The 16,345-nt window shown below is 43.4% G+C and overlaps 1 protein-coding gene across 1 annotated transcript in view; it reads left to right on the top strand.

Moving 5' to 3' along the window:
- Nucleotides 1-15,388, top strand: part of LOC117508498 (arylacetamide deacetylase-like) — a 99,306-nt gene extending 83,918 nt beyond the window's left edge. Inside the window, exon 5 of the mRNA XM_034168274.1 lies at nt 14,388-15,388. Coding sequence (XP_034024165.1) covers nt 14,388-15,008 — 621 coding nt within the window. The 3' untranslated portion in view covers nt 15,009-15,388. The remainder of the gene's footprint in view (nt 1-14,387) is intronic.
- The last annotated feature ends 957 nt before the right edge of the window (nt 15,389-16,345 follow it).

Raw genomic sequence — 16,345 nt, 5'->3', positions numbered from 1 at the left:
TTTGTATAATGGGTTTTCGCTCATATCTGACAAAACCTCCTGTCTGATTACAATGCATGGACAGAGCAGTCTGGACATGCACAGTAATGGAGGTACAAAATTAAAGTTCAGCACTGACACTCGCTGATCTTTTTTTTGTTTTGTTTTCAAACAGATGGGACTCAGTCTGTGCACCTGCTACATTGGACCACCACTTTTATATTTCACTCCTTTCTGTCCTGTTATATTTTAAAAAGGTTTTGCAGTGTGCAGCTGATTACACCCGCAATTCATGGATAAAATTGTACACCTTACCTTTGATTTGGAAGTTGAAAGAAGAGCTCACTGAGTGACAAATTCTCCAGAAAAAGCATAATCCAGAAAAACTGTATAAAGACGTGATGGAGAACTTTAAAACTGTCATGCACGTTGACGTCATTCCATGGCAGAGGTGCAGAAGCTTAAATCTGGGTTTAGGATTTTAAGGTACCACTCCGTGCACAGTGGAATTAGAAAAAAGAGTGACTCGACCAAACCTAATCTTTTTAAAGTAGTATTATTATATTTCGAACTTCAGTCAAAGACATTGTCAGAAAACTGGTATGCAAAAACCTGAAATGGTCTACAATTATTACTTTAAGTTAAATATGATGAAAATTTCATATTTCATTATTTGGTGTTATTTTTCACGTCATTTATTATACATGGGCCAGGAATAATGTTTTAAAACTTAAAAACACATTAATTTTGGATGGACATATCATTTTCACCTGTTCAGAAATGTGCAAATAGTAGCTTGAATCGTTTTTTTTTATACTCGTGCAACATATTGAGCCAGACCAGATGGAGTATTTTGTCATTTTTAAGTTCTAGTTTTGTGCAAATAACAAAATCTCTCAAAACCTCAGTCTGTACAGATTAAAAATCATAGGCAGTGTCACTATTTTACAACTATCCCATCCGTGAAATCTTGACCAAATTAAATGGACTGCATTTATATAGACGCTTAAAGCACTTTACAATAATGCCTCACATTCACCCTAATGTCAGGGTGCTGCCATACAAGGCGCACACTACACACCGGGAGCAACTATGGGATTAAGGACCTTGCTCAAGGGCCCTTAGTGATTTTTCTGGTCAGGCTGAGATTTGAACTCAGGATCCTCTGGTCTCAAGCCCAACGCTTAAGCACTAGACCATCACGAATTCATATAAAATGTCAACATTTGTAATAAATAGGCCGGTTTGCTGAATGCACCCCTCACACACAGAGCAGGCTTATCTTGCCTCTTAACGTCCGTGAACTGTTTCTTGGAAGCCAAGAAGGTCACCCTGGAGCAACTACTGTATTCGCGCGTTTGAGGGCCCAGGGTTGTGAATAAACCCACTCCCATTTTTGAAGAAAGTTTAACATCCATCCCAAATTTTTTTTTTTTTATTAGTTTATTCAACACCCACCTAAAATAAATTGATTCTGTGATCCCCAAAATATTGTAAAAAGCAAGAAGAGTTTTCACAATGTTTTTTTCTCGTCTCTTAAGAGACGATCTGACTTGTGATGACTTCATCCTTTGACCTGTGCTCTAATTTTGAAACACATGCAAGAAACAGGAAGTGTTCTGTGACAGTAGCTAGCTTTGTAGCCCCGATCACACGGTAGTTACCCTAGCAGTGTTGCCAACTTAGTGGACTCGGCGCCACGAGGGGGCGTTTGGGGGTGATGCCCCCTCACGTCATCAACCTCGCCCCCTCGGATGTGAGAGTTATCAAAAATAAAAATAAAAAAGAAAGAAAAAGAAATACTGGAAAATATAGCGCCTCGCAGTTTCGCAGATTTTTTTAGTCCAATTTTGCATGCTTTTTTTTTTTTACAGCGCATTGTGCTCTGCATCCTCATCAAGCAGGCTGGTGTTCTGTTGAGATGACGGGACACCTGTTGCGGCACCGCGAAGGGAGAGTACGCGCATTGTGTTCTGCGTCTGTTTATAAGACTTCTCGCTCAGAAGAAAAAAGAGCACCAACAACTACCCATAACTGTGTTCTTCACTCGGAAAAAGACACCTGCAGCGAGGTGTGAGTGGAAAAAGGCGTGACAGTGGCACGGCACCAGGACACAGAGGCACGATCAGAGGAACTGTGAAATACTGGTCAGTCACTATTAATAATTTCTTATGTGTCCAACCTCGTACGTTGATCGCTAAAATTAAATTTGTTAGTTCTAAAAGCCATCATAATTATTTATAGGAAAACGTTCTATTTTTATTTCTCAAACAAATGTTTGGGCCTGAAAACAGGTTGGTCTTAAGGTTTGAACTTTGAGAATGTTTACACACGAGAGAAAAGTGAGAAAATGTTAATGCCTGTTTGAGAAAAGTGTATAAAGTGTGTAGTGAGGGGTTTTACAGCCTTAAAACGTCTATAATAATTGCAAAAAATAGCACTGACTACTTCACAGATTTCGCCTATTGCAGGCTATTTTTAGAACGTAACTCCCACAATAAACGAGGGACCACTGTGTATCTACATGAAAGGTTTATCTTTGACCCGTTGTGTGACTGTCATGCCCAATTGCGCTGTGTTTGCGCTTGTGATGGAGGGCTGTATGTGGGGTTAATCTACTGTCTCGTGTCGTTTCTCAGATCAGTTGTTGGTTTGGTTTTGAGGCAGGAGATCACTTCACCGAGGGTCTATACGTTCAAATAATAATAAAAAAATACTGTCATCACTCTTTACTCTTACTCAGTCACTCTTACAATGGTGTAGCTTAAATACACGAGCTTTCTAGGAGCGCACCCAATTCATTATGCATGCTCAGAGGCAGGTACCCTCCGGTGTGCACTTTTTTTGGGGGGGGCGACCCCGCCCCCTGTGATAAACTCATCGCCCCCTTAAAATTTGTTTTCTGGCGCCGGGCCTGCACCTTAGCGATAATTGAGACCCCTCCACTGGCTTTTTTTTTTTTTAAAGTAACTAGTGAGAAATCTAGCAACCTTTCCTAGTGTTTTTGGAGGCTCTTCATGTGAAAGCATGAAGTATTTCTCCTTCATGAGCAGCAGGTGGGACTGGGTTCCTCCCTTGTCCCAAAACAGTCACAGGAGACTGCCTGCCTCCTCTGCTTACACAGAAAAGGAGGCACACAACCAGCAGCAAGTTACTCCATTTCACTGGCTGAGAGCTCCTTACTGAGAGCTTCAGATTGGCTCACACAGACGCAAGAGGCTGGTTCCCGCCTCCGTCTTGGCAACTCTGCATGTTTATTTTCGTTGAGCTCACGCTGCCCGATATCGACGACGGACGGATGGAACCAGCCCTCCAACAGCAGTTAATCGACCCAGTCCAGGCTCCATTAAGGAGGTTTGTTGTCAATGGGTACAGGTGGCTCCTCATCTCCTTTTTCTTTGAAGACATTCATGTAATATTTTTCCTTCATAATTGGCTTCAAAATTCATCACTAAATTCCAATCAGATTAATTTACTTAAAGTTTTAAGCTTCACCTCTTTCTTCCAACATCTCATGAGTGCGTAAGAAAATTGTTTCCCTGAATGAACGTATTTTCCATCACTGTCTATAAAATGCCAGTCAAATGTTCATTTCTTGTATAAATTGTAAATAAATTGTAAATATTTTCTGCTGTGGTTTATTTTGGGTACAGAAGGAAACTCTTGGTCAACCGTACGAGGTCTGTCCGTAAAGTATCGTACCTTTTTATTTTTTTCAAAAACTATATGGATTTTATTCATATGTTTTTACGTCAGACATGCTTGAACCCTCGTGCGCATGCGTGAGTTTTTCCACGCCTGTCGGTGACGTCATTCGCCTGTGAGCACGCCTTGTGGAAGGAGCGGTCCCGCCCCCTCGTCGGATTTTCATTGTCTGGAAATGGCAGAATGATTTGGACTTTTTTTCCATCAGAATTTTTTCAGAAGCTGTTAGAGACTGGCACCTGGAAACCATTCGAAAAATTTATCTGGCTTTCAGTGAAAATTTTATGGGCTTCACAGAGAATAAGGACTTTAACTACAGGTTTAAGGACCCCTTTAAAGGACGGTCGGTGCACCGCGCTGCGAGCTGCGACGATGCGGCACAAACCACTGGATCATTTCTAAGCTGATGGCTCTGTGGATACGAGACCGTTATGTGCTCTTTCTCTGGTTATCACAAGACCTGGACATCAGCCATTTTCCGGCAGATTTCACTTTTAACAAGAGATTTTGTCATGGAAAGCCGCGCGGAGGCTTCGCGCGTCACGACCGATTCGCTGATGAAGCGAGACAAAGGAACACCTCCGTTTCGGAGTGTTAGAGGACAAGTTGGGACATGTCTATCTCGGCTTTCAGTGCTTACCAGTCGAGTGAGTATAAAAGAACTTGTGGAGAGCTGGAGAGCTCCATTATCTGATGGACAACTTCAGTTTACACACCCACTGGTTCTCACGCCAGAGAACCATCACATAAAACTCCGTTGCAGAACGCAGCTATCAAAAAGTCAGAAGATACTAGCCTGGAATCAAAAATTCTTCTTTTTGTCTGTTTGAATTAATTTATTCAGCACAGACTCAGCAATAGCAAAAAACTCAGAAATGGGACAATTTAACAGTGAACCTGTGTGACTGAAAGGATGTGGGCAGAAGCAAAAGCTTATTAACGCCCACTCCTTTTACCACAAAAGTAAAATGTATATACTACATACATGTACACATACTCACAACAGCAAATCTCAAGCGCAGTATAACACAACAAGACAAACACTTTGCACCATCCCCAAAAACAATAACAAGTAATTATATTGTGCTTATAGAGCCTTTTAAAGCCGACCAAAGTACCAGATAATTTGCTGTTATCAGGACAATTATTCCAAATGTTAACACCTTTAACAGAAATGCAATGACTTTTTACAGTAGTTCAAATCTTTGAGTTCTCAAACACTAACATTCCTCTCAAATTGTAACTTGACTCCCTCATTTTAAACAGATCCTGGATATGTTGAGAAAAAAAAGTTTGTTTTTGACTTTATACGTGATGTGAATTGTAATTAACCAAATCCCAGAATTTTAAAATACGTAGACAGATAGAAAGTTAGGCTTTCTTTTGTAGTACAAATACTGGTTTTGTATGTTTTCCCCAAACCTCAATGCAATAGGTCATATATGAAACAAGTAGTGAATGATATAAAATTGTTAATGAATGTTGCAAGAGGAAGTCTTTTGCTTTGTAGAGAATTGCAATGGCTTTAGACATTTTAGATTTAACATAATTGTGTTTTCCAGCTTAATTTGTAATCAATAAAAACTCCAAGAAATTTTGTTTGTTACAAGTTAAATTTCAGTATCATGTAATAAGTTTGTTTATTTAAGAACTTAAAATTACAAAAGGAAAACTTATGAACAAGACATTTCGAACAAATGATCTAACATGTGAAGGGCCTTGAGGCTGCTTGGTTGTGATTTGACACTATATAAATAAATAAATTGATCAAAAGACTGGCATTCTTAGGCTTTTTTACTAAATCAAATAGCCAAGCAAATTATATTATTTCTACATGTCACTGGTCAAATATTACTAGGGTGCCTACAGAGCACCTTAGGCCAAAGATCATTGATCGACTTTATGTTCGTGTCATCTGATTTGAGGCCACATGCTCTGGACACTCCCAGCTCCATCCAGAGATGGGAGTTGTATTTGTGCTGGCGACCCTCCTGTCCTGTGCACCAACAGCATTTCCTGTATATTTGTTTTGTGAATTGTTCTGTAATTTATGGCTGTAGCATGGCCCAAGCAGAGGGTCACCCATTTGAGTCTGGTCTGCTTGAGGTTTCTTCCTCAGAGGGAGTTTTCCTTACCACTGTTACTCTGGGGGTTAGTAAGGTTAGACCAAACTTGTGTGAAGTGCCTTAAGGCAACTCTGTTGTGATTTGGCACTATATAAATGAAAATAAATTGAAATTGTGAAGAGAGGAGCAGAGCTATCAACTGATCACCATCTTCTGGTGAGTTGGATCAGAGGATGGGGAGGACTTTGGACAGACCTGGTAAGCCCAAAGGGATAGTGTGGCTGAACTGGGAATGTCTCTAGGAGCCCACTGTCTGACAGATCTTCAACTCACACCTTCAGCAGAGTTTCTCTAGCATCCCTGTGGAGGTTTGGGGCATTGAACCAGAATGGGCAATGTTCAAAGCTTCCATTGCTGAAGCTGCAGTAGGGAGCTGTGGCCTGAAGGTCTTAGGTGCCTCAAGGGGTGGCAACCCTCAAAAACCATGGTGGACACCGGTGGTCAGAGAAGCCGTCCGACTGAAGGAGTTCTTCCGGGATATGTTATCTCGGAGGACTCCAGAGGCAGTTGCAAGGTACCGACAGGCCCAAAGGGCAGCAGCCTCTGCTGTGGGGGAGGCAAAGCAGCGGGTGTTGGAGGAGTTCAGAGCAACCATGGAGAAGGACTTTCGGTTGGCACCAAGGTGCTTCTGGCGGACCGTGAGGCACCTCAGGAGGGGAAAATGGGGAACCATCCAAGCTGTCTACAGTAAGGATGGGACTCTGTTGACCTCAACTGAGGATGTAATCCGGTGCTGGAAGGAACACTTTGAAGAACTTCTGCATCGGATTGGAGCGCCCTCTATAGTAGGGGCAGAGCTGGGAGCTCATGGAGGATTTTCATCAATTTCCCTGATGGAAGTCACTGAGGTAGTCAAACAGATCCACAGTGGCAAGGCCCCAGGGGTTGATGAGATCCATCCAGAAATGCTGAAGGCTCTGGGTGTGGAGGAATTGTCTTGGATACGACATCTCTTCAACATTGTGTTGAGGTCTGGGACAGTGTCTAAGGAGTGGCAAACTGGGGTGGTGGTCTCCATATTTAAAAAGGGGGACCAGAGGCAGTGTGCCAACTACAGGGGCATCACACTACTCAGCCCCCCTGGTAAAGTCTACTCCAGGGTGCTGGGAAGGAGGGTTCGGCCGTTAGTCGAACCTCTGATTGAAGTGGAACAATGCGGGTTCCATCCTGGTCGTGGAACAAATGACCAGCTCTTCACTGTCACAAGGATCCTGGAGGGTGCCTGGGAGAATGCCCACCCACCTCTGCATGTGTTTTATGGACTTGGAGAAGGTGTATGATCAGGTACCCTGGGACATACTAAGCTTGGGACTCCAACAAAGGTGGTCGCATCTCCTCCATTCTCTCTTATCTCTGCTCTCTGCTTTAACCTTTAAGTCCCTACTTCAACAGACTGTGAATTCCTCAAATTATATTGGATACTTGTTCTATTGGACTTCTATTAGATTAACCATGGAATTGATCAGCTGGTCTCTGAACACTATTGACACCATCTTTTTCTACAAGAAGGTCAGGACCGGGGGATCCTACCTGCCCAGATGGAACGCATCCTGCGGGCTATGTTCTCAACTCCTGGGGATCTTGTCGTATTGCATGCTTGGTGCCTCTCTCCATTGAGGACGTCAAGGATTTATTCATATTTGGTCTTATGGTAGCAGGGCTGGTACTTTCTGGCTTATGTGCTGCCCTGATCTATCGGAAAATTGGCAAGACGGCGGCATCAAGAAGCGCGGCCCCTCGCTTGTCCATTGCATTCTCAGACTGCGATGACTCTTGAACTCAGACGCAAATTGGATGACATCTTGGAGCAGATGCGTGCCTTGCAGATGAAGTTGAAGATTTTGGAGGCCGGGGAATATTCTTAATTCATAATTGGGAATATTCTTAATTCATAATTGGGATTTGGTTGTTCAAGTGGAACTGTTAAAAGTGTTTTTCACTGCTCAAACCACAACATGGCTGGCTTATCAAGCCTGAAGGACAAATTGCCCGACTGTGGAATGTCTTCAGGCCTTGGTGATTATTTGGCTCCTTTCGTATCTCAACCCACAAAGACAATAAACTGTTTTTCATAGGACTGAAGCATGCTCCACTCCCTCTCCCCATCCCCTCCTACCCACCATCACACACCCCCCACTCCGGCTTCTGCCCATGTCACCCCCCCTTCTCCCCCAAGCTAGCGGCAGCATGACTCCAGTTGCAGTGGCTACCGCACACTCACATCGCCTCAATTTGGATAACGGACCGTTTCAAGTTTAGTGCACATAAACGATGTAAAATGTATATGTGTTGTCTTAATTCTGATGTGTGCCATTATTACGGTAAACAAGTAATAATTGTGGATTTTAGAATAGAATAGAATAGAATAAACTTTATTGTCTGTCCCACAAAGGTCACAGAAATTCTTCAACAACTGGCTCATAAAAACACATAAAAATACTCACACAAAACTTTAAAAATAAATAAATAAATAATGGATTGACAACACAAATTGACAGCACAAGCGTTTATCTGGTCGTATTAAGGGCTACTACAGGGGAGGGGATGAAGGATTTCTTATAAATATTTTTGTGGGCCAGTGGAACTCTGTACCGCCTGCCTGATGGCAGTAGCTGGAAGGAGTGGTGGAGGGGGTGTACGGGGTCCTCAGTGATCAGGATGGCTTTCCTTATCACCGAGCGACTGTATAGTTCAGACTGGGGTGAGCCAGTTATTTTGCTTGCATGATTGATAATCTGGATAATCTTATTTCTTTGTTTGATAGTGAGGAAATTGTACCAGGATGAGATATTGAAAATAAAAAGTGATTCACTGAGGGATTTATAGACCAGAGTTAAAATGTCCTTGCTGATGTGGAAAGTCCTCAGTTTCCTCAGCAGGTGGAGACGCTGTTGTGCTTTTTTATAAACGGTGTCACTGTGTGTTAAGAAGGACAGACCGGTGACGATCTCTGTTCCAAGGTACTTGAATGACTGAACCTGCTCCACCATCTGACCCTGGATACTTAGTGGCTGGAACAGTGAAGATGGTATTTTGTCTCTTCCCCCACAGCACAGCTACTTGGTCTTAGAAATGTTCAGTTCCAGAGAGTGTTCAGAAAAAGTCTGGACCAAGTTGCTGACTGTGAGCTGGTAATGGGACAGAGCATCAGTGTCGGTCAAGTGCGCCACCAGAGCCATGTCATCTGCATATTTAAAAAGAGTCATTCCTTCACTGCTGCAGGAAATGTTACCAATGCAGATCTGGCTATATCCGCTGTGGTGACCCCGAACAAAACCAGGAGCAGCCGAATGAACAACAGCAACAGAAAAGAGAATGGGAGATAAAACACAGCCTTGTGGGAGTCCTGTTTTTAAAACCAGCTTAGTTGACTTAAAACCATTTAAAAACACCAGTTGTGATCTATCCATTAAAAACTCTTAATCCATAAAATCAATGTGGGATGAACCTGAAGGTCAGAGAGAAGTCCTTGAATAAAATCCTCGTGTGTGGATGTGCAGAGTCTAGATGTTTGGTGACAGTGTCTAAAAGAGTGAGACTTGCATCTTGCACAGCTCGTTTTGTTTTATAGGCAAACTGAAGTGGGTCTAGTTTGTCTGTCAGCAGGTCTGTAAGGTGTTTGCACACGACCCTCTCCATACATTTACACAGCACTGATGTTAAGGCTACTTGTCTGTAGTCCCTCTGTTCCTTAGCAGGTGTTTTTTTGGGAATTGGAATTATAAAAGATTCCTTCCATTGCTTAGGAACAGAGCCAGAATCCAGGAGAAGTTGGAACAGCCTGGCAAGAGGCCCACCCAGCTGAGTGGAGCATTCTTTGAGCACCCTGCCTCTGAGCCCGTCAGGACCCGCTGCCTTGTGTGAGATGACTCTCTGCAGGATGGAGGTCACCAGCTGTTCATCAATACTGAGGGTTTGGAGGGGGAGCTGGGGGTTGGAGGGGTCCAGGTGGTTGGTGTGCTGCTACTGTTGAACCGTGAGAAGATGTTCAACTGCGAAGGAGATGGAGTATTTGCTGTTGATTAATTGCTGGATAATAGGATGATTAATTGCTGTTTGTCTGTGGTAATGTGAGTGTGGACGTAATCTCATTGTTGCACTTGTAATGACAATGACAATAAATCTCATCCATCCATCCATCCACATACTGTGGGAGGTGCTGCAGGAGTATGGAGTGAGGGGGTCCATTCTCAGGGCTATCCAATCTCTGTACTCGCAAAGTGAGAGCTGTGTTCGGGTGCTCGGCAGTAAGTCGGACTCGTTTCCGGTGGAGGTTGGCCTCTACCAGGGCTGCGCCTTGTCACCAATCCAGTTTGTGATATTCATGATTCAGGATATCGAGGCGGAGTGGGGGAGGAGGGTTTCAGGGTTGGTGGGCTCAGGGTCTCATCACTGCTTTTTGCAGATGATGTGGTCCTGTTGGATTCATCAGCCAGTGAGCTCCAACACTCACTGGATTGGTTCGCAGCCGAGTGCAAAGCGGCTGGGATGAGGATCAGCACCTCTAAATCTGAGGCCATGGTTCTCAGCAAGAAACTGATGAATTGCCTACTACAGTTAGGGAATAAGATCTTGCCCCAAGTGAAGGAGTTCAAGTACCTCGGAGACTTAGTCACAAGTGAGCGGACAATGGAGCGTGACATTGGCCGGAGAATCAGTGCAGCAGGGGCGGGATTGCATTCGCTCAACCGTACTGTTGTACTGTAGCTCTTGATCTACTGGTCAATCTTCATTCCTACTCTCACCTATGGTCATGAGGGTTGGGTCATGACCGAAAGAACTAGATCATAGGTGTCAAACTGATTCCAGAAAGGGCCAAGAGGGTGCAGGTTTTCTTTGTAACCACCCACTGCACCAGATTTCACTGATTAACATCACTTTGAGCAGATGGAATCAGTTAATCAGTGAAATCACCTGGTGCAGTGGGTGGTTTCAAAGAAGACCTGCACCCTCTTGGCCCTTTCTGGAGTCAGTTTGACACCTATGAACTAGATCATGGGTACAAGCGGACAAATGGGCTTCCTCAGGAGGGTGGCTGGTGTCTCCCTTAGAGATAGGGTGAGACGTTTGGTCATCTGTGGGGAGCTTGGAGTAGAGTCGCTGCTCCTTCACGTGGAAAAGGAGCCAGTTGAGGTGGTTCGGGCATCTGGTAAGGATGCCTCCTGGGTGGCTTCCTAGGGAGGTGTTCCAGGCACGATCATCTGGGAGGAGACCCCGGGGATGTCCCAGGACTAGTTGGAGAGATTGTATCTCTACACTGGCCTGGGAATGCCCCGGTATACCCCAGTCAGAGGTGGTCAGTGTAGCACGGGAAAGGGAAGTCTGGGGTCCCCTGCTGGAGCTGTTGCCCCCATGACCCGAACCCGGAAAAGCAGTTGAGGATGAATGATAGGATGTGTCAGTAATATGTATGAGAGCAGCCCTAAATCTTGAATGTATGCATGTTCCTGAATTTTACGAGTTGTACATCATCTGTTTCTATAAACAGACACATCCTCAATATGTTCAAGCTTCCAAGTCAGTACGTAAAGATGCACCAAAGTGCTGACTGAAAAAACAAAAACAAAAAATGGTAATAATCCTTCTGTTTGAGTCGAGTCTCCTTTTAGGGCCGTGGTACAAGAATTCTCAAACTCATGTCAGTGTTGAACATAAGCCTGAAGCTAATCCTTTTTTAAACTCCAGAGGGATTGAGTATTAGCTAAAATGATAAAGGGAAAAGGAATGTGGGATAAGCACTGCCATCTCACTCACACACCAAGGCCCCTTCTTCGTCTGTACTGTTTCATCTTTCTCAGAGGAGAGCTGATCATTGTTCTGGTAGTCCACTGCTGAATATTAGGGGTGACAAAAATGAATGATGTCATAAGATTATTGCAATGCAGTCACTCTTTGGTGATTTTGATCCTCACTGGCTGTGGGTTAGAACATAAAACTTGGCAACATGACAAGGCATAGCCTCCACTTTAAAATAATAATAATGAAATTTCGGTTGCAACTGTACACATGCTTTAGAGGTCAGCACATATAACAGGTTCAAGATCACTGTACAGTTCAAATCATGGTAAATTACTGTCAGTTACAAGTATAGAACAAAAGACTTGCATCTTCCTATATACTCTGGACCCCTCCTCTGCACATGTCCAAACCACCTCAATATTGCTTCTTTGACTTTATCTCCAAACAGTCCGACCTGTTCTGTGTCTCTATGTTCATTCCTAATCCTGTCCATCCTCATCATTCCCAGAGAAAATTGCAACATCTTCAGCTCTGTGCTGACAGAGCAATGTGAGGCATAAACCAGCCAAGCACAGAGAGATCCTGTGTGTGTGTCTGTGTGTGTGTGAGAGAGAAGCTGCAGACAGACATGTCTGTGTAGGGAGGGGCAGGCGCTGTGTGAGACTGGCCAATCACAAAGTCTGAAGACAGCCAGTTAGCCAATGAGAATATTCCTTTAGCACGAACACAGATATTGATGAGTTTTATTCGGATCATGCTCGTGCTCGTCAAAAATGCCTAATCCGTACCAGATACTCGTCTGAAACTAGTATCCGGCTCAACCCTAATTTGCTCGCACTGAATGCAGCACCCCCATGACCAAATATGTGGCTTTATGATCAATTTTGGTTTAGTTTAGAATGTGCGTTTAACCCAAAATCATAAAGAGACAGTCATGTTTTCTTTCCCCTTGTAATTGATGGGGGCAGAGAAGAGAACAGAGGGAGAGAAGTCTTGTTTGTGCACGTGTTTGAGGAGTGCATGACAGAAAAGCGCTTCACACACATTATCATAATAAATCAGTAAAAAGCCTTCTGAAAAGTATTGATCATTATTCAATTCTCTCAACAAAATTTTAAAAACTGGTATATATGGTGAAGTCTGCACTTTCAACAAACATTCTAACTGAAAGTGTGTGGAATTTGGTGGGAGGATGGCTTAATTCGGTCATGTGACATTGAAGCGTATCTGCGTCAAACGGCTCCAGAGGGTTAAAAAAGTGACAAATGCAGGAAGAAAATGTGACTTGCATTCTGGAAAATATGGCAAGGTTAAAAAAAACAAAAACAACCAAAAACAGGTATTATGTTCACAATGTGGAAATGCTCAACCTTCAAGCCACCACATGAACATATCAGGCTCAGGAACCAGAGGAGGCTGGACACAAATGCAAGACTCAGGCAATGGGTGTTCAGAAAGGTTTAGTCGGGTCACAGGCAGGATTTGGTACATAAGCAGGCAGTCAATAATCAGCAACGGTAACAAATTCATCAAGGCAGGGCGAGGTCCAGAGAACGGGCAGGAGGTCAAAAAACATGGCAGGCAATCAATACAATGATACAAAAACTCTGAAGGAAGGCTGGAAGCGAAGGCTGTAAAGCACAACGATCTGGCGTGGAGAGCAGGCACAGCCAGGCTAAAATAGAAGGGGTGTAATGGGCCTCAGGATCTCGTCACGGTATCTCTGTGCATTCAAAATGCCATCAATAAAATGCACCTGTGTTCTTCGTCCATAACAGACGCCTGCCCATACCATAACCCCACCGCCACCATGGGCCACTCGATCCACAACATTGACATCAGAAAACCGCTCACCCACACAGCGCCACACACGCTGTCTGCCATCTGCCCTGGACAGTGTGAACCGGGATTCATCCGTGAAGAGAACACCTCTCCAACGTGCCAAACACCAGCGAATGTGAGCATTTGCCCACTCAAGTCGGTTACGACGACGAACTGGAGTCAGGTCGAGACCCCGATGAGGACGACGAGCATGCAGATGAGCTTCCCTGAGACGGTTTCTGACAGTTTGTGCAGAGATTCTTTGGTTATGCAAACCGATTGTTTCAGCAGCTGTCCGAGTGGCTGGTCTCAGATGATCTTGGAGGTGAACATGCTGGATGTGGAGGTCCTGGGCTGGTGTGGTTACACGTGGTCTGCGGTTGTGAGGCTGGTTGGATGTACTGCCAAATTCTCTGAAACTCCTTTGGAGACAGCTTATGGTAGAGAAATGAACATTCAATACACGAGCAACAGCTCTGGTTGACATTCCTGCTGTCAGCATGCCAATTGCACGCTCCCTCAAATCTTGCAACATCTGTGGCATTGTGCTGTGTGATAAAACTGCACCTTTCAGAGTGGCCTTTTATTGTGGACAGTCTAAGGCACACCTGTGCACTAATCATGGTGTCTAATCAGCATCTTGATATGGCACACCTGTGAGGTGGGATGGATTATCTCAGCAAAGGAGAAGTGCTCACTATCACAGATTTAGACTGGTTTGTGAACAATATTTGAGGGAAATGGTGATATTGTGTATGTGGAAAAAGTTTTAGATCTTTGAGTTCATCTCATACAAAATGGGAGCAAAACCAAAAGTGTTGCGTTTATATTTTTGTTGAGTGTATTTATTTTTAGAGTTCCCTCTAAACATTTTTGTGGAGGCTTTCAAGGGAGCTTGTGTCCTTTTTAAAGGAAAGCAAGCTCCCCTTCACTCCCCTGTAATTTTGAACTATGATTACCCCCTAATATATTTATACACATGCTCACTTGTCTTTCTCACCTTCTTTCCTGATGTAGTTGCAGAAACAACCTGGGCTCGAGATTCAGTTGAAGGCTCAAGCACTCATCTACCCGGCGCTACAGGCTTTAGACCTCAACACACCTTCATACCAACAGAACCATAACATGCCCATTCTAACACGCACCCTCATGGTGCGTTTCTGGAGTGAGTACTTTACCAATGACAAGGCCCTTTTCAGAGCCATGATGACCAACACCCACAATAGTTTGGAGTCTTCCAGCCTCCTAAAGTTTGTTAACTGGAGCACCTTCCTGCCGGAGTCTTTCCACGGGAATTACAACTACAACGCCCCAGCTGTGGTACAAGGAGTGGGAGGGGAAACAGTTGCAAAGGGTGGGCATTCTATTACTGATCCAAGGGCATCACCCTTACTGGTCCCAGACACTGTATTACATTCTCTACCCAAAGCCTACATTGTGACTTGTGAGTATGATGTTCTTCGAGATGATGGGATCATGTACGTCACACGTCTCCGTGCTGCTGGAGTTGATGTGACACACGAACACTATGAAAGTGGATTCCATGGTGCACTGTTGCTCATTGTGTGGCCAACTGACTTCCTGATTGCACGGCGCATGATAGACAACTACATCAAATGGCTCAAGGAAAATTTATAGAAAAACAGAAAAAAACTGACTGTTAATATGCATTCCAGTTTTTTTCACAGACAGCACCATGGTTTGTTTGGATACCCTCATTTGATTATAAAATTTATGTTAATATTCTTTGGTAATGCTGTCTTTTGTGAATCAAGATCATATCTTTACCCAATTCATTGATTATGGCAAATTAGCAATTTTGGATGTCATTATGAATGAAGCTTTTGAAGGAGTAGTTAAGATTTTTCATGCAAGATGGAGATGAGCTCAACCAAACATCAGAACCTCTGCTCAAAAGATGGTATACAGTGGTGTGTTATTTTAAAATGCACAAATATTCTGTAATTCCAAATGTGGAAGAAAATGCAAACGAGAGAATTACACAAATATATTGTCTTGCCTATTTGTTGGCTTTTTGTGTGGTGCTCCGCTTTTTTTTTTTTCTTCTGACTACATTCCAGCATGAGACCTAACCTGGTCACTATAGTATGACTAGTATCTTGTCTAAATTTAATTGCCATGTGATAATGCGCAGAAGATGAAACCTAAGACAACTTGACTGTTCCAAGTTGACATCTTTGATTATCATTTAGTCGGGGCATGGTTAGACTTTGAAATTTCACTCCAAAAATCTGAGTCATTTTAATTGCAGTTGCCATGAGTAGTGTATCAAAAGAGAAACAAGTGTGTAAAACAAGCAGCTTGAAAAAGCCATGCAATAAGTGCATATTTTCTCAACCCAGTCTCACACCCATTCGTGATGGTGTCATGAAAAGTAAATTAATCTACTGGTTTGTACTAATATCGTCAAAAGTTTTTGTAATGGGAGTGCAAATTCATTTCGTGACGGTATCACAAAATGCAGGGTGATGGTGGGAGGTCTGTGGGGGTTAAGGGAAGGGAGAGGGTTTGTATTGACTTAAAAACAAAAATGCCTCAAATGTCTCTTTTCGTGATGAGAGCATGAAAAAAGTGTGAGACTTGACTGATATTTCCACACATTTTTCTCACCATATGTGTTCATTTTTATCAGTAATTTTGACATTGTGGTCCAGCAATATGACACAGCGAAAGATATTGCCAAAGGGGAAATGGTGGTGTTGTTCTTGAACCTTAAGTGACTTTTTTTTTTTTTTTTTTTTGCAAATCCAAGTCATCTCAAGTCCTTGAAGGGGGCAAGCTCATGGCAATTCTTAAGTCCTTAAGTCACAAGTCCGAGTCAAGTCTCTGGTCATCTGGTCTTTCCCTAACACTGCATTATTAAATATTATTCAAATTCTCAACTGCATGTCCTCCTCGGGGGGTCCGGGGACAATTTAGATAGTTACAACTTTTATTCATTTTAAATATATTTG

This window comes from Thalassophryne amazonica, chromosome 4, assembly GCF_902500255.1.
Source record: "Thalassophryne amazonica chromosome 4, fThaAma1.1, whole genome shotgun sequence".
Lineage (NCBI taxonomy): Eukaryota > Metazoa > Chordata > Actinopteri > Batrachoidiformes > Batrachoididae > Thalassophryne > Thalassophryne amazonica.
The sequence above is the reverse complement of the archived record's forward strand: the minus strand, read 5'-3'. Positions and strand labels throughout refer to the sequence as shown.